The 25,474-nt window shown below is 42.6% G+C and overlaps 1 protein-coding gene and 1 pseudogene across 1 annotated transcript; both read left to right on the top strand.

Annotated features, from left to right (window-relative positions):
• Window positions 1-15,486: 15,486 nt before the first annotated feature.
• Window positions 15,487-19,258, top strand: LOC105099861 (uncharacterized protein C2orf81 homolog). Its single transcript, XM_031434378.2, has 4 exons — window positions 15,487-15,630; window positions 17,903-18,133; window positions 18,220-18,438; window positions 18,854-19,258. The coding sequence occupies exons 1-4, from the start codon at window positions 15,613-15,615 to the stop codon at window positions 19,184-19,186; spliced, it is 801 nt and encodes a 266-aa protein (XP_031290238.2). The 5' UTR covers window positions 15,487-15,612; the 3' UTR covers window positions 19,187-19,258.
• A 611-nt stretch (window positions 19,259-19,869) lies between these two features.
• LOC105099859 (retinol dehydrogenase 12-like) lies at window positions 19,870-24,171 on the top strand (annotated as a pseudogene).
• The last annotated feature ends 1,303 nt before the right edge of the window (window positions 24,172-25,474 follow it).

Below are 25,474 nucleotides of genomic sequence, written 5' to 3'. Positions count from 1 at the left end.
TTGGCTTTAAATATTTGTATTACTAATTTTATTTTCTATTATTGTAAAATAATAGATATAATGTACAATAATCTTTCTGAGAAGGATTCTATACTATTATTTAAATTAAAAGATTTACGATATATTGCCTGAAGTATTTTTATTGTTTGGGCCTTGAAATGTTCTTGTAAAGAAATATTCCACAATTCTTGGTGGTGGTAAACATGTCTCTTCTTTAATGTGTGCCTCATATTTACATAGCTGGACTAATTTTAAGTTTTTCAGGTAAATTAAGTAAGTATATATGGAAATATTGCATTTGTTTTTATTTCATTTTTGGAAAGCAAATTCCAAACTGAAAATGTTTGACTAATTGAAGTGCTAAGTTTCACATCAACAATAAGTTAGTTTTTGCCCAGGATATGAATATTCCCACTGATACCTTTGTGAGTACATGAACGCTTATTTAGAGGAACTTTAAAAATACTTAATGTAAACACATATGCACATATTAACTTTCAGCTTCAAATACATATTTTTGAAGTTGTATGTGCTTCATGGACTTAGATGTTGGACCCAAACTTTTCAGAAATAAACATTGTAGGTTTTATTCTCATATAAGTCTTAATAATTTATTTTTCTTTGGACCTTTCACCCCCAATCTGTCTACAACACTACTGAATTTTCAATTAAGTTTAAAATTCTTACTCAAAGGTCATTTCAATGAATTATTTTTTTTGAAAAATCTCTAAGGAAAATACCTTAAATAGCTCTAAAACCAAAAAGTTTCATTTCCTATTTAATTTTTCTTAATCCCTGGGAAGAATTTTCTTCTATGTTATCTTGAGTTTCAAGTAATTGAACCAGAAGATTGGAAAGCATTCAGTACGTAAAAACAGGTGAGTGGTATTCAGTGGGGGTGCTGGATTGCTCAGTGGAGTACTCAGTTTATCTACAGCCACAATCAAAAAGCAATAACTAATGACCTTATAAGGAAATAATGCCTTTTTATGGCTAAGTAATACTCTATTGTATATACATATACATCTTCTTTATCCATTTATCTGTCAATGAACATTCAGATTGCTTCCATGTCTTGACCATTGCAAGAGTGCTGCTGTGAATACTGGGGTGCATGTATCTTTTCAAACTAAGGTTTTCATCTTTTCTGGATATACCCCCAGGAGTGGGATTGCTGGATCATATGATAACTCTATTTGTAGCTTTTTAAGGAACCTCCATGCTCTTCTCCATAATGGCTGCACCAATTTACATTCCCACCAACAGTGTAGGAGGGTTCCCTTTCCTCCACAACCTTCTTCAGCATTTATTGTTTGTAGACTTTTTATGATGGCTATTCTGAATGGTGTGAATTGATAACTCATTGTAAGTTTTGATTTTCATTTCTCTAATAATTAGTTATGTTGTGTATCTTTTCATGTGCCTTTTGGGCATCTATATGCCTCCATCATATCAAAAAGAATACAGTACTTAGAAATAAGCCTGACTAAGGAGGCAAAAGACCTGTACTCCAAGAACTGTAAGACTGTGATAAAAGAGACTGAAGACAGCACAGATGGAAAGATATACCATGTCCTGAGATTGGGGAATTGATATTGTTAAAATGAATATACTACCCAAGGCAATCTACAGATTCAATGCAACCCCTACCAAAATACCAATGGCATATTTTACAGAACTAGAAAACTAATTTTAAAATTTGTTTGTAAACACAAAAGAACCCAAATAGGCAAACAATCTTGAGAAAGTAGAATGAGGCTGGAGGAATCATATGCCCTGACTTCAGACTATACTACAAAGCTACAGTAATGAGAACAGCATGGTGCGGGCACAAAAACAGACACATAGCTCAACAGAACAGGACAGAATGTCCAAAAATAAACCTATGCACTTACGGTCAATAATCTATGACAAAGTAGTCAAGAATATACAGTGGAGAAAAGACAGTCTCTTCAATAAGTGGTGCTGGGAAAACTGGACAGCTACATGTGAAAGAATAAAATGAGAACATTCTCTAACACCATATAAAAAATAAACTCAGAACGGATTAAAGACCGAAATGTAAGATTAGACACTATAAATCTACTAGAGGAAAACAGAGGGAGAACGCACTTTGATATAAATCACAGCAATATTTTTTTTGGATCCAAATGAAAATAAAAGCAAAAATAAACAAGTTGGACCTAATAGGATTTAAAAGCTCTTTCACATTAAAGGAAACCTTCCACAAAATGAAAAGACATCCTATGAAATGGGAGAAAATATTGGTGATATTCATATATGAACATCTTGATGCATCAAAGCATCAAGAAAGAAAAAAAATACATGCTTTAAGGAGGCAGTAGTATCAGTTATTTTATGTTCCTGTGGGTGACAAACATTCCAAGATGCTTAAAATTCACTTGAATTTATATTTTGCATTTTCTTAAGTGTCATAAATGTCATTTTCACTTAGAAAAATATTAAACATATATTAAAACATTCCCAAGCTTTCACAAGTAAAAGAGAAGCTATTTCTCCTCCCAAAGAAAACAAATATTTTAATATCTGTTTATAAGAACTGAGAAAAACCCAGGAAGTTATAGTTTTATCATATAGTTTAAAATCAGCATGTTTTAGGAAAAACAAGGTATGACTTTTACAAACAATATCAGTGTATTTTGATAATGACTATTCATTCTCACAAATGCTAATGGTCTAAAAAAATTCCCCACATTGTCTTACTTATTCAAAATATAAGTTAAAGATTTCATCATAACTTCACATAGTTAAGGGACAACTGATTTGAGTTAAAAGAATTCTTAAGTTATTTATCCAAACACTATTCAAATTATGTTTGAACACACTGTGTATGAAATAAACTGCTATAAAAGAATTCAAAATGGGTTTTATTTATGTTTTGATGTTGGTATATGAAATAGTTGTAATGATGCGTGATTAGATTGATATTACACACTCATTACCTACATATAAATACGTTAGCATACTTAATTACAATGATTTACTACTTATAACATATTGTGGGATATTTATATTACGAAACACACTTCTTTAGTACATATTTAAATATGCTTCCAAGAAGGCACAAATAGGTCCTGAAACAGGTGGTATTAGTGGAATTGTGAAAAAATAACTATGACAATGTCCTATTTCAAACTATTAACGATTTCCCTTGATTTACAAAATGAAATATAGGCTACTCTATAGCACTGGAATTAATTTATGACACTCAACATGCAAGTAAATCCACATTAAAATGTAAAAATCATTTTGGGACTTTGAGATTTGCAGATATTAGCCACTATACATGAAAATAGATTTAAAAAACAAGTTTCTTCTGTATAGCACAGGGAGCTATATTCGATATGTTCTAATAACCCTTAATGAGAAAAGAATGTGAAAATGGACACATGGGTGCGCGGGGTCCGACGCGAGGCCTGGCGAGCGCCGCCGGGGCGCGAGCGCGCTCTCCCAGGTGGTGCGCCGGACAGGCCCGGCGGGCGGGGCAGCGGCGGCCCCGGGGTCGGCGGCCTTGGGCCTCCAGGCCCTCCTCTCCCGCCGGCGGACCCGGCCGTCCTCAGGGGGCCCCCGAGAGGCCCCCGCGGCGGGGGCGGGCGCCGGCTGGGCTGAGGGCCGCGCGGCCAGCAGGTGCGCTCGTGGGGGATGGCGGCCCGGCGGGGGTGGGGGGGGGCGTGGAGGGACCTGCGGGGCGGGGCGGAGCCGGGCGGGGCGGGGCCTGCAGGGCAGGGCGGGGCGGGGAGCAGGGAGAGCGGGAGCCCGGGCTGCGCCGCGCGGGGCGCTGTGACCGAGGCTGGAAGGAAGCGGCGGGCGGCGTGTGAAGACCCTAACCCGGGCAGGAAGGGGCCGTCTCGGGAACTCAAAAGTTACTGCTTCATATATATGAAGGAATAAAATAATAAATTATTTTAAAAGTTTTCTCTGTAATATAAAATGTTAAAAGACATTGTAAAATATATAGACCATGCTTGTGATGCAAACTTTTGTATCTATACATGTTTGCTTGCGTTAGTTTCTGTCTGAAAACAATAAAAAGACAATTACACATACATCTTTACATCTTTTAGATTTAGAAAAGTGGCTAATATGACATGAGTTTTGAAATTTATGCAGGGAGTCAAAAAAATCTGAGAAAGAAGAACAAACTTGGAGGCGTCACAGGACCTGATTTCAAACTATACTACAAAGCTATAGTAATCAAAACAGTGTGGTACTAGGACAAAAACAGACACATAGATCAAAGGAACAGAATAGAGAGCCCAGAAATAAACCCATGCTTATATAGTTAATTAACCTAAAACAAAGGGGGCAAGAATACACAATGGGAAGACAGCCTCTTCAATAAACCATGTTATAAAAACTCAACAGCTACATGCAAAAGAATCAAACTGGATGACTTTCTTACACCAAAAACAAAAATAAACTCAAAATGGATTAAAGACTTAAATAGAAGACCTTAAAATATAAAACTAAAAGAAAACATGAACATTGGCTTTAGCAGTCAGTATCTTTCCAGATATGTCTCCTCAGGCAAGAGAAGCAAAAGCAAAAATAAACAATGGGACTACATCCAGGCTTTTGCACAGTGAAGGACACCATCAATGAAATGAAAGGGTCACCTACTGAATGGAAGAAGATACTTGCAAACAGTGTATCTGATAAGGGGTTGATATCCAAAATATACAAAGAACTCATACAATTCAACATTCAAAAAACAAACAAACCAACTAAAAAGTGAGCAGAGGATCTGAACAGTTTTCCAAAGAAGACATACAAATGGCAAAAAGACACATGAAAAGATGTTTAACATCACTGATGATCAGGGAAATGCATATCAAAACCACAATGAGATATCACCTCATACCTGTTAAAACAGCCATCATCTAACAGACAACAAATAACAAGTGTTGGTGAGGATGCAAAGAAAAGAGAGCCCCTGTATCAGTGGGACTGCAAACTGGTTCAGCCACTATGGAAAACAATATGGAGGATCCTCAAAAAGTTAAAAATGGAATTGCCACATGATCCAGCAAATTCACTTCTGAGTATTTATCCAAAGAAAACAGAAACACAAATTTGAAAAGATAAATGCACAGTGTTCACTGCAGTATTATTTGCAGTAGCCAAGATATGGAAGCAACCTAAGTGGCCATCAACAGATGAAAGGATAAAAAAGACGTGGTACATGCATTAAAATGAAATATTACTCAGCCATTTAAAAAAATGAAATCTTGCCATTTCACTATATGGATGGATCTAGAGGGTATCCTGCTAAGTTAAATAGACAGAGAAAGATAATTACTGTGTGACTTCACTTACACGTGGGCTCTAAAAACCAAAACAAACAAACCAAAATGAAAACAAACTCAAATGCAGAGAACAAACTGAGCCTGATTAGGGAGGAGAGGACTTCCAGTTATAAAATAAATAAGCATGGGAGATGTAACATACAGCATGAGGAATATGGTTAATAATATGCTTAAGAATTTTGTATGGGGACAGATGATTACTAAACTTATGGTGATCATTGCATAATGTATGTAAATGTCAAATCACTATGTAGTACACCTAAAACTAATATAATGTTGTACCACAACTGTATTATCTCCATAAAAAATAAATTTGATAAATAAACAAATAAAACTATGCAAGGAGGGTGATTGGCCAAAGAAAACCAGAGACTTTGTCTACAAGGAAGGGATTTATGCATGATTACAGTTTGGTGGAAACTGCTATTTTTGTTCTGTGTTCTGAAGAATCTGTATTGACCCTTGCTGGGGAAGGCTAACTGTTTCCCCATGCTCCTCTCCTTTCCTGCCATTTGCTTTGTTTGTTTTTTAAAGATCTTTATGTTATATTTTTCAGGTCTAAGACATCCTCTTCCGTAAACACAACTCTCAGAGTTGTTTTGGTATTCGTTCTGTATTTAATTTAAATTCGTTAAATGGTCACTACCAGTTCTTTCACCACAGCTTCTCCAGTGAGTTCTTTATATCATTAAATTGGCAGAACTTTACTGCCTAGTGACTTTTTTTAAGAGTAAGTTCTTAGGACCTGTATTCTCTGAGTTTGTTCATAATGGAAAGTATTTCCTTCTTCTAATTTTTGAACGGTATCTTGGCTGTATATAATACCACTGGCCCACACTTCTTTTTTCCTTTGGCCAGTCACGCTCTCACATCCTCACGGGATAGGGTCAGGTCCGGACAATAGAACAGAAGGGACATTTTCTGTGCGATGGCTGGGAACATTCTCTCCCTTCCTGCCTTTAGACGCTCATGCGTTAGACCAAGGCCTTGGAACAACTGTAGTGACCTGTCAGCCATGCCTAGAAAAGCCAAGAGAACCATAAGAAGAGCAGCAATGCCCTGTCACCACTGAACTGGCCATTGTTAAAATGGCCAATCTTAGAAAAGCCTCTGAAAGTCTTCTGCACAATAATACAACTCCTAATGCTTTAGCAGTATTCCATTTTACTGAAAGCATCTGAACTGGAAAGACAATCTTACCTGTCACTATATCTGTGTGATTTTGTAATCTCTATTATTAAACTTAAAGGTATAAATTTAAGAAAATAGTATCTCTTGTGAGAAGGAATTTTTATTTGAATTTCAATGTTTCCTATTTTACTTCACTTTCTTTTTCACCTATGTAGCCAAATAAATCTGACTTTAATATTTAAAAGAAGTAGCAGTATCATATCATTTTAATATTTTTATTGATCTACCCATCCTTTTATCTCTCTCTATATGTATTTTAAATCTGGAATGTGTGCTTAGTAGTAATGATGACTATTTCTGGATGGTGGATTCTGGAGTGGGTATTTGGGGAGGGGGGTAATTAGGTTTATTTATTTATGTTTATTTATTTAATGGAGGTACTGGGGATTGAACCCAGGACCTCATGCATACTAAGCATGCTCTATACCACTGAGCTATACCCTCCCCCCTTGGAGTGGGTATTTTAAAACTAACTTGCATTTTTTAAAATGCTCTGGTTCATTTGAATTTTTTATAACTATATATGGCTTAACCAAAACAATGGGCTAGAGGTAAAGATGGTCAGCAAGCTATTCACCAAACCCATTTCTTTTTCTTACTTAAAAAAAAAAAGAAATCTAGCCATTTGCCAGTTTCCTTTGCAGTTAGATGTGGCATTTAACTGGGTTCAAGTCATATGCAATCTGAATGAAAAATGATGTGTGTCACCTCTTGGCCTGGTCCTTAACCCCAAGTCTGTAGTATCCATGCTCCTTCTGTTTCCAGAGATTAATGCAAGTGAGCACGGCAGCCACAGAAGCAGAACTGAAAAGAAGGCTGAGGGCTTATAAGAGAGCCGTCTGCCAATCAGGAACATTTGTTTTGGACTTAGCTGTGAATGAAAAATAAACACTGTATTAATCCTCATAATTTGAGGATTGTCACAGATAATTCTACCTGAGTCTGTACTGTTTCTGTGTGTCTTATGAGTGAGGCAATGACTTGCCCATTGTTCTAAACTATCTTTTCAAGGTTGTTTGCATAATGATCAGACTTAGAAGACAGACTGTCTACTTTAGGAGCAAAAGGTGGCCCTGCTTACTGTCCATGACAAAAGATTCAGGAGCCCTAAACTCAGGGTCCCTCCACTGCAACGCAACAGACTGCATGAGCAAACATCATCTGGCCCTCTTTGCATTGTGCGATGGAAAGTGAGTCTTGGGATTTCCAGTCAAGATGGCAGAGTGGTAGGACCATGAGCTGGCCTCTCCTTGTGACTACAACAAAACCACAACTGAATGCTAAACAACCATTCTTTGTGTCATTTTGGTTTTCAGAGTATAGGTAACCTCTTTGGTTAAGTTTATTTCTAGGTATTTTGTTGTTTTTGATGTAATGGAAAAGTCTCTGCCAGTTATAAAATTCTGGTTTTTAAAGTGAAAAAAAAAAGTGAATGAAGGGCCACAAATGGCTAAATATCCTTCTTTCTTATGGGTGAGCTGTAGTCCATTACATATGTACATGCTGCATCTCCATTATCTATTCAAATATCGGTACATGTGCACTTGGGGTGCTTCCATATCTTGGCAATTACAAATAATGTTGCTGTTAACAGCAGGGTGTGTGTATCTTTCCGAATTAATTCTTATTTTGTGCTTGGCTTTATTCCTTTGATAACTATGTAAGTTTGAAAACCTAAAGTTCTACACATTCTTAGAAACAATGAACAGTGCATATATGTAAATTTTAAAATATACGTGTAGTGGCAAAAAAAAAAAAAATGAGCTATCAAGCCATGAAAGACATGGAAGAAATTTAAAAGACATATTACTAAATGAAAGAAGCCAGTCTGAAAAGGCTACAAACTGTACGATTCCAACCAAATGACATTCTGGAAAAGGCACAGCTACAGAAACTATAAAAAGATCATGGTTTCCAGGCGTTTGTGGAGACGGAGGGAGGGAGGAATGAACAGATGGAGAGCAAGAGATTTTTAGGGCAACGAAAGTATTCTGTATGATACCATAGTGGTGGCTGCATGTCATTATGCATTTGTCAAAACCCACAGAATGTACAACATCAAGAGTGAACCCTAATGTAAACTGTGGACTTTGGTTGACAGTAATGTGTCCATGTTGGATCATTGATTGTACCAAATATGCCACACTGATGAGGGATGTTGAGGGTAGGGGAGGATATATGTGTGGGTACGGAGGGCTATGTGCGAACTCTCTGCATTTTCTGCTCAATTCTGTTGTGAACCTGAAACTGCGAAAGAAAAGAATGGAAAAGAAAAGAAAAGGAAAGGAAAGAAGGACGGAAGAGGAAGGAAGGGAGGAAGGAAGGAAGAAAAAGAAAGAAAGAAAGGAAGGAAGAAAGGAAGAAAGAGACAAGACTCGGAAGAAAAAAAAATAAACAAAAGAGCCAAAGACCAAGTGACTTATCATAATCGAGGAACAAGACTACCACCGAGAAAAGCAAAAACAGAAAGTGAGCATTGGTACGGATGTGGAGAAAGTGGAACCTCTGTTGGTGGAAATGTAAAATGCTACAGCTGTTGTGGAAAATAGTATAGTAGTTCCTCAAAAAATTAAACACAGAATCACCATGTGATCCAGCAATGCCACTTCTGGGTATATACCCAAAACCTGAAAGCAGGGTCTTGAAGAGATATTTGTATACCCAACCCACGTTCACAGCAGCATTCCTCATCCACAACAGCCAGAACGAACAGGCAACCCAAGTGTCCATCAACACATAAATGAATAAGCAAATGTGGCAGGTACACAACAGAACAGCCCACTTACACAGGGAATGCTGAGCAGGCAAATTTCTAAGAGCAGGTAGCAGGACAGCGGCTGCCAGGGGCTTGGAGCGGGGCTGGGGGTTACTGCTTCATGGCTACAGAGTTCCAGCTATGCAAAAATGGTGGTGTGCCTCAAAAGTAGCTAAAGCGGCAAATGATATTTTATATATATATTTAGCACCAAAGACAGTTTAGAAAAAAGGGCATCCCAAATATGTGTTTGAGGGGGTGGAGGGGGTGGCGGGGACAACATGTGACATCTGAGGCTAGTTCACAAAAAATACTGCATTTTCCACCTTGCTCTCTTACTCTGAAAAAAGCTAGATACCATGTCATAAGGACACTCAAGCGGCTCTGTGGGAAGCTCTGTGCAGCAAGAAAATGGGGTTCCTACTCCGCCAGCCCCAACTGGCCAGCCGTGTGAATAAGGCATCCGGGAAGCATATCTGCCAGCCTTAGTCAAGCCTTCAAATGACTACAGGCCTGACATCAACCTGCAACCTGACCAGAGATTCTAAACTAGAAACAGCCAGCTGGGTCTAAATTCCTGACCCATAGAAACGCTGAGAAAATAAGTATTCATTACAGCCTTAAGTCCCTAAATTTCAGGGTAATGTGTTATGCTGCAATAGGTAGCCGATGCTCAGTTTTGTTACAAGGCATGGGATGCTACCACAACAAAAAACCTAAGTGTGGGAGTTGCTTGGAATTAGACAGAGGGCAGAAGCTGAAAGGACTTTCAGGAGATGATGCGTGAACACCTAAAGAGCACAGAAGAGGCTGTTCCTAAAACGTATGGCCTTCCAGGAGGCTCCTAAGGAGGGCTTAAAAGGGGGGGATGGGAAATAACCAAAAAAACAGTAACTGAAAATTAGAGAACAGGGGTTCTTGTTATGTAATAACAAAGTTTAGCAAAATTGTTGTCTGTGGTAACATAGAAAATAGAAAATGTACTTAATGAATTGTATGATTTAAATACAGAGACTTTCTAAATAATATATTTAAAGTGCAGTCTGACTTTTTGCTATTTGTAGTAAAAAGCAGTATAGAGATAAACTAAATTAGGAAGGCCATTGATGAAAAGGAACAAAGACTTGCTGCTTTTGAACACTGCCAGACTCTCCAGACAGAAACAATGCTCAAGTATGGAACAGCTTCCAGACAAACAAAAAATTTAAGCCACTACCAGAAGATCACTGTATGAGAGCAAAGCAGGGTGTGGCTGTAAAATCCAGTGTAAGATCTAGTCTGCCTCTGAGAACCTGAAACAGTGAGGGCTTCAGAAACATCAGGGTCAAGAAAGACAGAGGAGAAAACATTACAGACTGGGAGAAACTAAACAACAGGACAAATGAACGCAGTGTGTGATCCTGAGTTGGATTCTGGACCAGAAAAAAGTTTCCTTCCTTTGGAATGCAGGACATTAGCGGGTGAATCTGCATAGGATCTGCAGAATAGCTAACAGTTCTGCAACAGCATAAATCTACTGGTTTTTGTAACTACACTGAAATCATGTAGGATTAAAACTGCACACTCAAGTACTCAGACTAAGGGGACACTACAGTTGTAATTAACTATCCAGAATTCAGGAAAACAGATTTTACACAGAAAGTGAGAAGAGGGAGGGAGGCTGGACATGATAAAGCTAATGTGATGAAATGCTTACAACCTGGGGGTCCAGGTGAACGGTGCAAAGAAATAATGTATAGTATTTCTGCAACTTTTCTCAAAGTCTACAATTACTGAAAAATCAAAAGTTAAAAAGAAAAAAAAGATGTTAATCCTTCTGGCCAGCTGTCCAATAACCCAAGATGAAGGATGAAACTAGCATTACTCACCAAACTCCTCATGGCCCCTTCTTAACTGAACACTCTCATCCCGTCACTCTTCAGCCCCACCAAACACATACTCCAGACATTCTAAATTACTGTTTCCTGACCTCTCTTAACTCTTTGCACATGCAGAAGCTTAAAGCTTTAACCTGAGTGGAAGATCTCCAAAGGGAAGCACACACAAAAAAGGGAAGGGGATGTCACCTAACTCTCAATGCTGAAAACTTTTTAAAAAAATGCAGAGAAATAATGACAACTCCGTGATGAAGAGTTTTACTCCTCTAAGGGCCACAGAAGTAACCCGGTTCTCTTCAAACAGATGAGCAGTCCTAACCAAAAGGGAAGTCTGGTTAATCCCTGAGGTTCACAAAGCACTAGTCACAAAGCCTCTCTCACCCCAACCCCCACAGCACCCTAACAGTGCTTATACTGGCAGTAAGTTCCTGTATCTGCTGCCAGCTATTAAGAATAGAATGGAACCAAAGGCAAGCATGGGGTGGAGGGCAGGGTGGAAGACAAATTCCTCTAGCTGTAGTAGGGGACACAGGGGTCGTATCTACTTGGATCTGAGTATATTTCCATCTAACACACTGTCACTAACAGCGATACAGATGTAAAGTACCGTAAGTCTAGTACGATGCTATGGATACATTCTAAGTTAGTGAGCAATGATGCGTGGGAAGGGGACCGTGTGAGGCTCAAATGAACTGGCACAGATTATCTCAAGGCAATAAATTACCGCTGATTTCTGAATAATAAGCTCCAACTTAGCCTTTAGGAAAAAGTCCTTTCTGCAGCCGGGAGCCTCACTATACAGCCACACATCTCCAAGCCTGCCGTGCCTCTCCTGTCCTGGCTCGTGCCCACCCCTCACTCTGTGGCAGTGCTTCTGTAAATATAAACACATTACGCTTAAAAGGAAATTCTATTTCACAATGAATATTAACTAACATCAATAGTCTCAGAAGATACTCTTCTTAAACAATACTTCATGATCCAAATTGTTTTGTGATTGAATTAAACTCTGCCTATACTATGGAGAGCCTCCATTATTTCAAATATGTACTTGGATTCTTTTACCATTTTCTAAGTTTTTATAGAAACTGTCCTTTATTCAGAGTTCTATCTCACCGTTAACTTTTCCCCTCCCCTTGCTGGCATTTAACAGCTAATATTCAACAAGTAGTAACGTATCTTGGGCCACACAGAAATTCCTGAAAAGCAAAGGCTGAGTACTTTTTAATTTTCTTATAATTGTATAAAAAGTTAACTTATGAACTGTTGGTTTCTTTTTTAAGTAAGTGATTTGGAGAACACAATATTCATATTAAATATTCTGTATCACCACTTACTTATAACTTAATAAGTGATATTTTAAAATATGTGTGAGAATGAATGCAAATGAAAGAATTCAGAGGGAGAGTGATTCGATGATGTCTTATAAACAGCATCACCAAAACTTAGTTCAAATCATGTAGCATCTTAAAATGTTAAAGCACAGACTATGAGTACTACCCATCAATACATTTTATACCATGATTCAGATATATATATATAAAATTTGTTTTCCAAGACAACTGCATGTTAAAGTTTTAAAAGAGGTAAGGAAGGATGGAGAGAAAGATACTCTATAACACCCAATCTTTACAGCTATATTATCACTTAACATTATACTATAGTATTAAAAAAAAAAAAAAGTCCCTTCCCAAATATTCCCAAGGCAAGCAAATAAGTCTAACAATAATAATAAATTTATAGCATATCTCACAGCCTTTATGGATTATCAAAAAATCTTAGGTATTAAAAAATAAAATGCACAAAATCAAGTTGTACTAAAATTACATGTGTTAAAAGTAAAATTCAAATAGTATTTACATATTAACAAAAATACCAACTGCTAGAACTTAAACAAGTTTGACTAACGTTTTTAATCCAGCATTCACAACTGCAAAAAATCATAAAATGAAAACTTTCACTTCCAGAGAAAAAACTCACTAAATATAGTCATCAGTGATGTATTTATTAAACAATGTATTACATTTAATAATTGTCCTTTAAAAATAACAGAGGGCATATATTAAGATAAACATGGTCATACAGTGAGTAAGTCTTTAAGCAAGATAATGCTCATGAAATGGCAGAACATAAGAACATAAGAACATAACTGGTATGACTCACCTCTTCATAATTTATAATAAGCCCTATGTAAGAACTTCTTGTTCATGGATAAAAGAGCTTAAATAAAATTTCACAATGGTTGTTACAAAAACTGCTTATTAAACCAAATCTACCATTTTTCCATCAGCAACCCAAACAACAAACAGCAAGACAGAACCCTTCTATTTTCACTATCACGAAACCACCAGGTTGAAGAAATCAAAATGAGTATGTGCACTTGCTGCCCAAGATGCACCAAAAAAATACATAAACCTAATAAATGTTCTAAAGCAGAATATAAAGTTGTAATTATTATTTCACTCACAGTTGGAAAATTAATCTCAAAATAAAAAAATTAAGTTTTTTAAATGCTTACTTTGAAAGAAGAAATTCAAACCAAATTCAAATTTGTTTTTAAATAAAATTAGCATTTCAATCACTCTCCCAAATCCTAAGTATTTACAAACATGAAAATGTTACATGATTTAGTTTTTAACACAATTTGTGGAAATATTTTCCAAACTAGTTTATACCAACTGTTTAAGAGTAATGTTCTTTCCTAATTGAAGATGTCCTTTGTATCTTCACTTCGTTAAAAACAATTCATAGTGGTGTTCTTTTCCTATGTGAGCAGTAAGTCCTATGAATGATTGATTCTACAATACTTATCATTAGTTTACTAAAAATTACTCATATTCTTTACAGTAAGTAAAAGTGTAAGCAGAAAACAGATCAGAAGACAGATTAGTATTAGGCAAGCTTTTAGTGTATTAATTAAAAGATGAAATAATCTCAAACAAATGGCATGACATTTAGTCATTAAAAAATAATAAACCATTAGCATTAGCATCACTGGGGGGGAAAGTCAAGAATATATAGAACTTCAAAAATGTTCTATATTATAAAGGAAAAAAGCTGATGAGATTTTTATCTACATGTGAAATCATCAGTTAATAATATATAGCAACAATTATTGCTAACATCACCTGAAGATTTCAAAAGATGACCAGAGTAACACATGCAAGAAATCCCTCTCATGCTTCGTCAAATTTTCAATATTTCAGATTTTCAGATGAAACAGATACAAACCATATTCACAAATATGGCATATTATTTTAAACCTACTCTTTGACTTAATACTCTGTATTAGTCAAAATTTTTTCAGTATTTCAATATTTCCATTCAGCTATCAAGAACTTAATTTTATATGAAAAAGGAAAAAAAATCTATTAAGCAGATGTGCTACATACTTAGCAACAACAAATCCACTTACTTTTTTCTCTTTCTCATGTTTATCCTGAGAGTGAGAGGAAGAATCACTTAAACTTTGATCATACGGCCTGTTAGATCCCCATTTGCTCTTTTTCTAAAAAAGGAAATATATATACATATAGGTATATGTATATAAAATTTTTAAAATAATCTTTTTGTTAGGTTTAAACCAATTCAAGTGTGAAGTGTTTAAAAATGTCTACTGAAGGTTTAAAAAAAAAAGTCTGTTTCAAACTACATAATCCAACTCAGACATCATCCATATATTAGCTACTGCATCATAAAGGGAAAGCTAACCCTAAATGTAACACCAGTGCCATACTTTTGTATACTTATTAAATGTGTGAAAACAGACTATACTTTCAAATAAGCAGTAGCTTGTCATTTTATCAGAAAATCACCTCTTTAAAGAGATCAACTATAATTTTCAATGTCTGCTTTAGAAAATAAAAGAAGTTTCAACCAAAAATAGAGAAAGCCATACTGAAGAAGGATGCCAAGACTAGAAAAGAAAAGAAAATATTTGAAGAGTTACTTTATGCCACTAGGAAAAGCAAGAAGTCTTTTAATCTCATACTTTCAGTATTAAGGCATACAGTTTTCTAAAAACTTGTCTTTGCAGTTCATACAGAAAAAAAGAAAGAAAATGTCAGTATTAGACCCATGCAATTTTTCAAAGAACGGCGATGGCACAGGTCCCAGTGGCCCAAAGAGCCCCAGCCGAGGCGGGATGAGGCAAGGTAGCCCCCAGGCCCTGTCTCCCTCCGCCCGGCGGCCCGAGACCCCGGGCCAGGTGAGAGTGCACACCGGGCGCCCCAGGTCGGCCTCCTGCCTCTAGGAGCCTCGTCTCTCCGCGTCCGCCGCCGCTATGGAGACGATGCACGCACGCACGCACGCACGCAAGGCCGTGGGTGGGGCCAGCAACCCGGAAGTGCGGCGCGCGGCGCGGCTGCCGGGGCGACCGTTAGACGGGGCGGCCTTAGACCGGCGCGGCCGCGGAGGGACTAGGAAGCCCTGCAGCCGCGGCGTCCGAGCTTCGGCTGTGGCCATGGCGGACAAAGGCTCGGTGAGCTGAAGCTCAGCGGAGGCTGCGCCGGAGCGGGGACCGCCCGTTCGGACCCGGGTCCGCGTCCGGGGCCGGCTCGGAGCGCAGGCGCCCGCCCGCCACGCGGGCGCTCAGGCGGTCGGGGAAGCCGCGTCCGTGCGCCGGGGCGGGAAGCCCCACCTGCGCCGCGCGCACGCAGACGCGCCGTCACGCCGGGAAGCCGGGGGCGGGGTCTCGGCGGGTGGCGCGGAGTCCAGGAGCGAGACGTGACTGGGAGCTGCTGGTGCGCGTAGTGAGCCTCTCACGTGGAGTCGCGCGCTTCAGTGCAGCAGCCAGCAGCGGCCAGGCCCAGGGAGCGCTGTCGCGAGGTGAAGGAGCCCTTCTGAGAATTTCAGGAGGAGAGACGGACTAAGTACAAGTCGAACGGACCCTCCTCTCCCAGACTGCCTGTCCTGCTCCGGCCAAGCCGGGGCTGAGTTGCGGGCCGCTCCCCGGGCTTGCCTCCAGGGCTGTCTCGCCGGCAGAGAGGGGCAGCGAGGCTTGAGGAGTTCTGAGCTCAGCGTGAGGTTTAGGGAACTCGGGTTGAAGGAGAATGAACTTGGGGGAACACCATGTATGAGGCAGTGAGGTTAGGGGTGGGGGGGGCAAAGGCTTGGGAAGATTTTGTTGGGGGGTGAATTTTGGAAGGAATCAGGCTCAGGGAAACTTGCGGGGGAGTGAGGAGGCGCCTAAGAGTGCTAGTAAATTCCTGTGTCGTTAATGGATTTGGGGGACTAGGTTTTTTTTTTCCTTCTCAGTGGATTTTTCTTGATTCTGAAAGGATACAAAATCGTTGTAGAAACCTTACAAAATGGAGAGGAGTGTAGAAAAGAAACATCCACTGTTACAGAAATTTTTTCCCACTGTTACAATTTTGGGCTTTTCCTTTTCTTCAGCACCTGTTGATTTACATATCTGAGAGCATACCTCATGTAATTTTGTATCGTTTCTTTCATTTAACATATAACTATTTTCCTACTCTATTGTAAATTCTTCCTAAAGATTACCTCCAACCATGGGATAATATTCCATCACATAGCCCGTACGCAATTAGCCGTCTGCTCTCTTTTTGTTAGATCTATGTTTTCAACGTTCTGCTGTCATAAATGACATTACAGGAAATATTTTAGAGAATATATTTTTATTTTCATTTCAGAATATGCTTTTTGGTATATTTATAAAACTGGAGTTGATATTTTTGAAAGTTGCACGTCTTTTCAAATGTTGTCATCAACAGTTCCACTTTTATGAAATATGTCCTTTGCTTATTATTCTTGGGAGTCTTACAATTTTTAAAAAATTGTATGTGCATTTTTAGTATATTTGGGGGATATTTATCCTTTTTAATATTTGTTGGAAATATTTGTATTTGTTTAGGAAGCAGGAGAAAGTCAAGTTCTGGAGTCTGACCTGCCTGCATACGAATTATGACTCCACTACTTCCTTGCTCTCTGATCCTGGGCAAATTCTGTAAAATGGGGATAAGATACTCTAGTATTTTAGTACATATCCTAAAAAATGTGGCAATTGAATCCATGTATGTGACTGATAGGGTTTAAGTGACAGTAAATGGAAATTACTATTATCAGCTTGTAAATCGGAATATTTAAAAAAAATAAGAACAGGAAAGTTTGACTTATATGTATACACTTTTCTACCCATTTCTTACATGACTTTTATGCTTAGGTAGTTCTCTCTCACCCAGAGGTTATATAACAATTTAAACTACTTTTCCTACATTTTATTTTTTGTTTTTATGTTCTTTAATTTGTGTGTGTGTGTTTATTCTTTAATTCAGCTGGAATTTATTGAGATGTATATTGTGAAATGAGGACCTAAGTTGATTTGGGGGAGGGGAGGAGACTCTAAACACACCAGTAATTCCAGCACTGTTTGTTGACTCATCTTTCTTAAGTTCTTTGAACTCTGAAGAGTTTTGAACACTTTAAACTAGTGCAAATAACAAGGACTCTGTGGTTAGAGCCACACATAGCCTGGGTTCAGAGTCTAATCTCAAGCGTGTAGGTTGACTTCTGTCTAGTTTCAGTTTCTTTGTCTGTAAAATGGGCTTAGTGAGCTGTTAGGAAAATTGAATTAGCTGGGTCACACACCCGAAAAGCGTCTGTCCCATACTAGGCTCCTAGTAAATTGTCCCTTTCAAAGGTTTTTTCTTTCCTATTAGACAGCTTGAAGAAGCTTACCCCTTCTCCACTCCTCAGTTTCCCGCCCTGATTTGCCTGTTCCTTTCCCACAGAGGCAGGAGAGGCAGCCCCGGCAGCACAGTGAGCCCGGGTCCTCGGCGGAAAAGCCGCGGCCACCAAAAGTTCTGGTGCCGCAGGCCAACATTGTGCCTGGAGGGCTCACGGAGGCAGAGGTGGCAAAGCTGAGGGCTCGTGAGGAGGGCGAGGAGGTGGTGGGCGACATCATGGAGGAGCTGGTGGAACGAGTGATGGATGCCGCCTACAAATCCTACCTGGAACGGCAGGTGGGCCTGGATCCACATCCTCCAGACCCATCTCCTCTCTCCCCAACCCCTGCCTGCTGGACTGAGACCCTGTCTCGCGTCCTCAGTGTATTCCATACACAGTAGACTGGGCACGGGAGACCATGCTACAGATGGTCCAGTTGCGGTTCATGCCCCGAGATGAGGGAGAACCCAACCTGGCGGAGGACCCCACGTGGGCCGAGGACGAGGAACCCACACCTTGCCCGATTGACACCTGGGCTCGGGGAGCCGTGCCCGTGCAGTGCGCGCCCTCCTTGGTAGCACGGAAGAAGAGCCAAGGCAGAGTAAGCCCAGCCCCCAGCTATTGCCCGCCTCCCGCCTCCCGCCCCGCCACATCTTTGTTCTCTTTGGGGCCTCTCTGAACTTCTCCAACCTTAGGTCCTCTGTCTCCTGTGTCCGCGTCTCGCCGTCAGTTTTCTTCCCTCTCCTGCCTGGGGTTCCCATCTGAGAGTTGGGTCCCAGCCCCAGCCTCCAATTCCCTGCTTGAAACCTAGGCCTACCGTCGCCAGGCTTCGGTTTGAAGCTGCCCTTCCCCAGTCCTAGCCTCTGCGTTCTCACCACGCACCTGGGGCTCCCCACTGTGGCCCGCAGCCCCAGATCCAAAAACTCTGGCCGGGTTCCTAGTGGCCCAGCGGCTGGGAGGGGGAGGCCAAGTTGCTGCGTGAGCTGTGGGTGGGCCGCACCCGCGTACTCCTGCAGGGCCTGGACCCCAAGGATCAGGAGAGCCAGGATCTTCAGAAGGGGCCTCACCCCGTGCCTGGAGTTCTCAAGGCCATGTCCCAGGTGGTGAGGAAGCCCACGTTGCTGCCGAAAGTGCTGAAGATGGCTCCTGGTGCGAGCACATGGAACCCAGCCACCCAGGAGCTGCTTAGCCATGCTGAACCTCAACAGGAAGACAAAGAGGGCAGCACCTCTCGTCCCATCCACACGGGTGCCCCAGAACCCCAAGTGACGGTGGCACAGCCAACAAAAAACTCAGGTCCCCAAATATCATCACTCCCCTCCAAGCACCTGCCCCATCCTGGGCCCTGAACCTCAGGCAGTGGGAATCCTGCCTACCTTCTGTCTGCCTGCCAGAAATAAACACCTGCGTTGCTTTAACAATTGGCCCCATGCCTGTCAGTTTCTTCCAAGTGTGTGTGCTCACAGAACTGGAGAGGAGCAGTTGTCCTGCAGGCCTAGAAGATAGAACACTGACTCCCAGGAATAATTGCATTACCACCCTTAGGAGACCCTGCTTTAGGGCCAAGGTGACTCCCCAGCAGAGACAGTCTGGAGAGCCATCTGTCTGTCCACAAAGGAGCAGACGTAAGAGTTGCGAGTGGGGGTCTGTCTCAGTTTGGAGCATTCATCGAGTCTCATTCCAGTAGGGGAGGAAGGGGATGGCCCTACATGAGCACAGAGTGATTCAAGGCATGAGGAATTTGATTTCCAGTCCCTGGGTCTCTCTCAGTTCACCTTAGAGTGCGAATCCAAGTTTCATCTGGAGACAAATCTGAGCCTACGCAGGGCTCAGGGTAGTCCCGGCTCTCTTGACCTTTGACATGGGCCAGCATTGGAGTGAGGCAATCAGGTTACTAGGGAAAACAAAGGAGGAACTCACTCTCAGGTTCAAACAGGGAGCTCCAACACATCCAAGAGAGAATGCCTCCTTAAATTTTGTGTCTGCTCCACGCCAACCTCTTGGTTAGTCCCCATTTCGCTTTGGCTAGTCCCTCCCCACCTTCTATGTGGGCAACCTTCCACTGACAGGCCAGCATTCTCTGCTATGTCACTGTGGTTTCTACTCAGCACCCCAGTCTGGGGGCCCAGCTCTGTCCTCACTGTGGTCCTCCTGCTTAGACTAAGTGTGTATACCTGGCTTAAGTGTTATCTCTGGGACCTCCAGCACTGCTCCACAGACCTGACCGGGAAGACGGCAGTGGTGACTGGGGCCAAGAGCGGTGAGTGCTCATCCTGCCCTGTCACCTCACACGGGCCACAGCCTCCAACAGCCCCAACAGGGAGGGCAGAGAGGAGGATCAGCACCCTCTGTCAGACCCTTGTCTCTCCCCTTGCTCCGCTGCCCTCTCCGCACTCCCCAGACCAGACTTCTCTGAAGCTGCCCTCCCACAGGCATCGGGAAGGCTGTGTCCAAGGAGCTGGCCCGCTGCGGGGCGCGTGTGATCCTGGCCTGCTGCAGCCGTGAGCATGGACAGCGAGCCCTGGCCCAGATACGAGCAGCCTCACAGAGCAACCAGCTCCTGCTTGGTGAGGTGGACGTGAGCTCGATGGCCTCCATCCGGAGCTTTGCTCAGTGGCTTTTGCGCAAGCATCCAGAGATACACCTACTGGTTAACAATGCTGCAGTCTGCGGTGTGTGTCTTGACTTACTTCCCCTAAATGCATTTCAGGAACCTCCTTTCCGGCTCAGGGACCCCAAAACAGGCATCCCCTAAGCCTAATCTGCATGTCCTGTGGCAACACCCTTAATTCGGACACTGTCCTAAAAAGCCTACCTTAAGTTGTAGCTTCACACTTCACTGCCCCGATGTTGACACATACATGCGCCTGTGGCTTTTCTACTGAACCCCACTATATCCTCCCCAGACACAATCTCCCTCAGGGCTGTCATTCCATCACCCACCACCTGTGTTTTTGTCTCCTCCCAGGATTGCCCACAACACGTGCCCCGGAGGGCCTTGATGTCACCTTTGCCACCAACTACATTGGACCCTTTCTGCTCACAAATCTGCTCCAAGGTAAGGAAGGTTGGGTGCTTAACTTCTGTGCTGCCCCTGTGTCTTCACTCCTCTGGCATTTTTGTGGCTTACCGCCTCCCATGGCACCCAGATGCTTGCTGAACGATGACCCAGTACACTTTTGCTGGACACAGCAGGGGAACCCACTTGGCACCAGCCAGGATTAGGAGGCTGGTAACCGAATCAGTCAGCCCCAAATACAAGAAGGTGTAAGATCTGTACCGGCCGCCTCTCCTTCCCCAGGTCTGCGTACTAGCCCGGCCAAGAGTCAGGCGCCTCAGCAGAAGCTTCCTGAGGTCACTGGGCTGCTGGGATTAAGGACGTTCTTCCTGGGGAGGTGGCGGTGGGTGGCAGGCACATCCTCCCTAACAATGTTTTCTAGGTTGTCTAATAGCCTGAGGAAGCAGATTAGTTTTTGGCCAAGTAATGCAAAGAACAAAATCGAAAGCGTGAAAGTGTACAAGAGGGTATGCAGGAGAAAAGGAATAAAAGGAAAGAGAAGAAGTCTCCTCTTCTTGAAAAGCAGCTGCCCACCCCCTCCTGGGGGGCAATTAAAGTGGCCCCACCTGGAAAGTGAAGAAAGAGCAAGGCCAGACTCTGCACATTTGCAAGTACACGTGTTTCTTCCCCTTTCCAACACGTGCACTAGGCTACAACGTCCTGTCTGTGCCTCACTTATAATAGTTCCTTAAACCGTCTTCTCTCCTGTCTTCTCCCCTGCCACCAAATCACCGTTCGTCATACCACTGTCTGGCTTCAGGCCCTTTGAAGGTGCTCTGTGCTTTATAGATATAAAAACTAAGCTGCTTCTCCCCACTTACAAGTCCGTCTGCAGACCGGGAACCTCACCGTTGCCTTTCGCAAACCTACACTCTTGTCACCAGCCAGCCGATCTGTGTCTCTTGGACCACACTGTTTTTTAATTCTGGCTGCGCTTTTGCACGTCTGTTTCCCTTTATCTGGAATATCCCTTCCCATCCCTTTAAGGTAGAGTAGCGTTAGCTCAGCTGCCCACACCCAGCACAGATACCGCGTGTGCTGTGGGCTCTGCCCTCACCCCTCTGCCTCCCCGGCTGCCCCATTTCCAGGGCTCCTGAGGCCCCTGTGCATGTCTCTGCTCCTGCCCTGACGCTGCTGCATGAAGATCAGCCTCCAGCTCGGCTGCGAGCCCCCTTGGCCTTCATGTCACTGTGTCTGCGAGTTTGGGGTCCATTGTCCTCTTTAAGAATGATTTTCTCTCCAGCAAGTTTTGGCTAGATACCTCCTGCTCAACTTTTCATTTGTGATTCTTCCTTTAAATTAGGCTCAAGACAGTTTTAGCATTTTGAAACAACAAGCAAACTCATACGTGACAGCTAGTATTTTTCACACTTTATATAATCCAGACTTTTTTTTATTAGAGTTAGATACTCTTTTTTTTCTTTTTCTTTTTTTAAGATTTAACTTGTTCTCTTGATAGTAATTACACTTTCTTTTTGAAGGTAGTTTAAAAAGTTTTTTTAAGCCCCACTTTTCCAAGTATCTCTGCATACGTCTCTTTTCCCCTAAACTTAGCACCTGTATGTCCTTAGCCCATAGCTTGTGTCTGCCAGGGTCCAGGGGCCTAATGGATAGTCGTGCGATGAATAAGTAAGTGACTGAGTGTATGAATGTGTGAAAGACAGCTTTCACAGCGTTTCTGTCTCCCCTTCCCCCTCTTAGCCCTCAGGGAGATTAAAAACACCAGCCAGGATCAGTTACACTACCTCCAGCTGGCAGGTGGAAGGAAAGCAAGGCAGAACTCCACTTTTATTTTAGGCAAAAAAAACCCCACAAAAAACAAAAAAACCCCAAACAAAACAAAAGACACACTAAAATAAAACAGGAGGAAAGCAGCTGAGATAGAAATGCAGTCTCAGGTCACATTCAGCCCTCCTGCGCCTCACCTGGGCGCCTGCGTGGGCGGCCCGCTCTCCTGGAGTCTCATGAAGAAGCAGGCTGGGGAGTGGGCATGGGAGTCTGCTGCAGGACTTGCGCTGAAAGTGTGTGGTCCTCCCTCCTCCCAGGGGCCCTACAACGGGCAGGGGCAGCCCGAGTGGTCAATGTGTCTTCCTTCCGGCAAGAGAAAGGGTACATTGATGAGGAACATCTGATGGGGACTGGCAGACCTTTGACCTTCAACCAGAACTATGATTGCAGCAAATGCGTTTGGCCTCCTTCGCTGGGAAGCTTGCCCAGAGACTTCAAGGGACAGATAATTGCCTCTGGCAGCCCCTACTCCTCCACTCCCAAGGCACCTCTCAGTCCTTCACATCTCATCCCAACATGTTCTGTCCATGAAATATTCCCAGTATCCCCCGAGCCAGCTGTTAACCTCCACCCTTTATCATCTGTGCGCCCTCTGTTTCTCTCAACCCCATCTTCACATCTCCTCTTCAACCTTTCTTCCAATTCTCATCGCCCACAACTCCCTCTCCCAGTACTTTCCAGTACCAACACCATCCACCGTGCTCCCCCCTAAAGTTCACCCAACAGTTTCAAACACTGAAGTCCCCTTCCTGGTTGGATATCGCCATTCATGTGAGTTACAGAACCCTGACTTCCGGGTCACCTCCACCCAGCAGGGCTGGTAGGGTCCTCCCCTTTTCGCACGTTGTAGAACCATGTTTAACCCTTTCCTCCTCTCCGCTTTGCGCTACACCTGTTTCTTCCTCTCGCAGGCGTGACTGAGCTCCATGGACCCTGGCGTTGTATACACGGAGATCATGAAGAATTTCTCTTGTTACATCGTTTCATCTTATGGCTCAGCCTCTTCTTTAGGGTGAGTGGGGAGGAGCTGGCTCTGCCTGAAGGGCTTGGGGCAGGGGGTCTGCTGCGCAGTGTGTCCCTTCAGGCTACAGCCTGCCTGGCTTTTATCCCTCCTTCTCCCCCCCACCCCCATGTCTCCGCAGAACAGCAAACAGGGTGCAGTCCCAGCACTTTACCTGAGCTTGGCAAAGGAGCTACATGGCATTTCTGGAAAACATTCTAGCAGTTCCTGTGTGATGACTCTTGCCCCTAAAGCTGCCCGAGATCCTCACGTCGCCCAAACCCTCTGGGATACTTCGGCCCGACTAACACATCTAGACAAGATGGGCTGACCCTCTGTGACCCCCGCCCTGACTCGCCACCTTCCCCCGACTCCCAGCCCTCACTCGGATTATGCCTTCTGCTTGTCAGTTCCAAGGGCCAGTCAGTCACCTTGTTCGGTGTAATGACCACTTCCTCTTCCTGTTGGCTCCAGCGCATGAGAGCTCAGCTTAGCCTGGGGGCAGTTTCAGCTTCCACTTTATAGTCAGTTCTCAGATGGAAGTGTTCATCGCTTGGGCACTAGGATCTCCAAACCTACCGAGCCCCACGTTGTGGTGATGGGGAGTGAAAGTCCTTCCGGTGGTGGCTATTAGGGGTACCAGGAAAAGGGGAAACTTCCACCTGTACCTCTTGGTTCCTGGCTTTGGGGAGACAGCACCACGTAGTGTCCTCTGGACGAAAGCATACACCACGTGCTGTAGGACCGCACCCCAGCTTCTCAGGGTGTTGTCTCCCAGCTGGTACGGTAAGTGCCCCGTAATGGTTCCATCTGTCTATCAAGCCAGCTTCTACTGGGCTCGAGTCATGTGATAAGGCAGGTGAATTCTCGGAGTGAGAGCCCACTGCTTCTTTTCTGGGGTCTTTGTTCGTCAGCAGAAGTTTGTTTTTTTTAGTGGGGGTGCTGGGGATTGAACCTAGGACCTCGTGCATGCTGAGCATGCTCTCTGCCACTGAGCCACACCCTCTCTCTCATCAGCATAACTTTTGGAATCAGCTTTTCAAATTTCACACGAACAAATCCTTTTGGGATTGCGCTGCATCTACGTGGGAGGATCGATGTTTGTATGATAGCGAGTGGCCCTGAACATGAACACAGTGTACTTACATCTATTTAAGTCTTATTAATACCTTCATAAAGTTTTGAATAATTTTATCCATAAAGATCATGCATAAGTTTTACTGTAATTCCAGGTACCCTGCTTTTTATGCTATTGCATGTGGTATTTTAAAACTCATATATTAATCATGTATCAGACAATTTATTAAGTTCTCTAATTCTAATAAGTTATCTGTAGTTTTTCCACATAGAACATCACACCGTCTAGGGATAATAACAGATTTATTTCTCCCCTTTCAGCTATCATAAATCTTGTTTCTTTTCCGAGACCTTAATTGATTTTCTAGTGTGAAACCAAACTTGCTTTTAAACCAACTCGGTCAGAGTATTACTTTCATATACGTTGCTAAATTTAGTATGCTCATGCTTTGGTTTGGAACTTTTTGCTGCGTCCATAAATGAGACTGGCTATACTGCCCTTTTCCTTACTTACATTGCCATTGTCTGGTTTTGCTGTCGTGGGTGTATTCATTTTATAAAATGAGTTTGTGTTCATCCAGGGACATCATATGAAAAGCAAATGTCAATTAATTGAGGATTAGGTGTACAAGAAACTTGACAGGGGAAATAGCTGTGAGGGAAAATGGAGGAGAAGCGGGGAGAAGCTGGGAGACCCACCAGACGGTGAGACCA

This window comes from Camelus dromedarius, chromosome 18 (assembly GCF_036321535.1).
Source record: "Camelus dromedarius isolate mCamDro1 chromosome 18, mCamDro1.pat, whole genome shotgun sequence".
NCBI classification, from domain to species: Eukaryota; Metazoa; Chordata; class Mammalia; order Artiodactyla; family Camelidae; genus Camelus; species Camelus dromedarius.
This window is presented reverse-complemented; position numbering and strand designations above follow the sequence as displayed.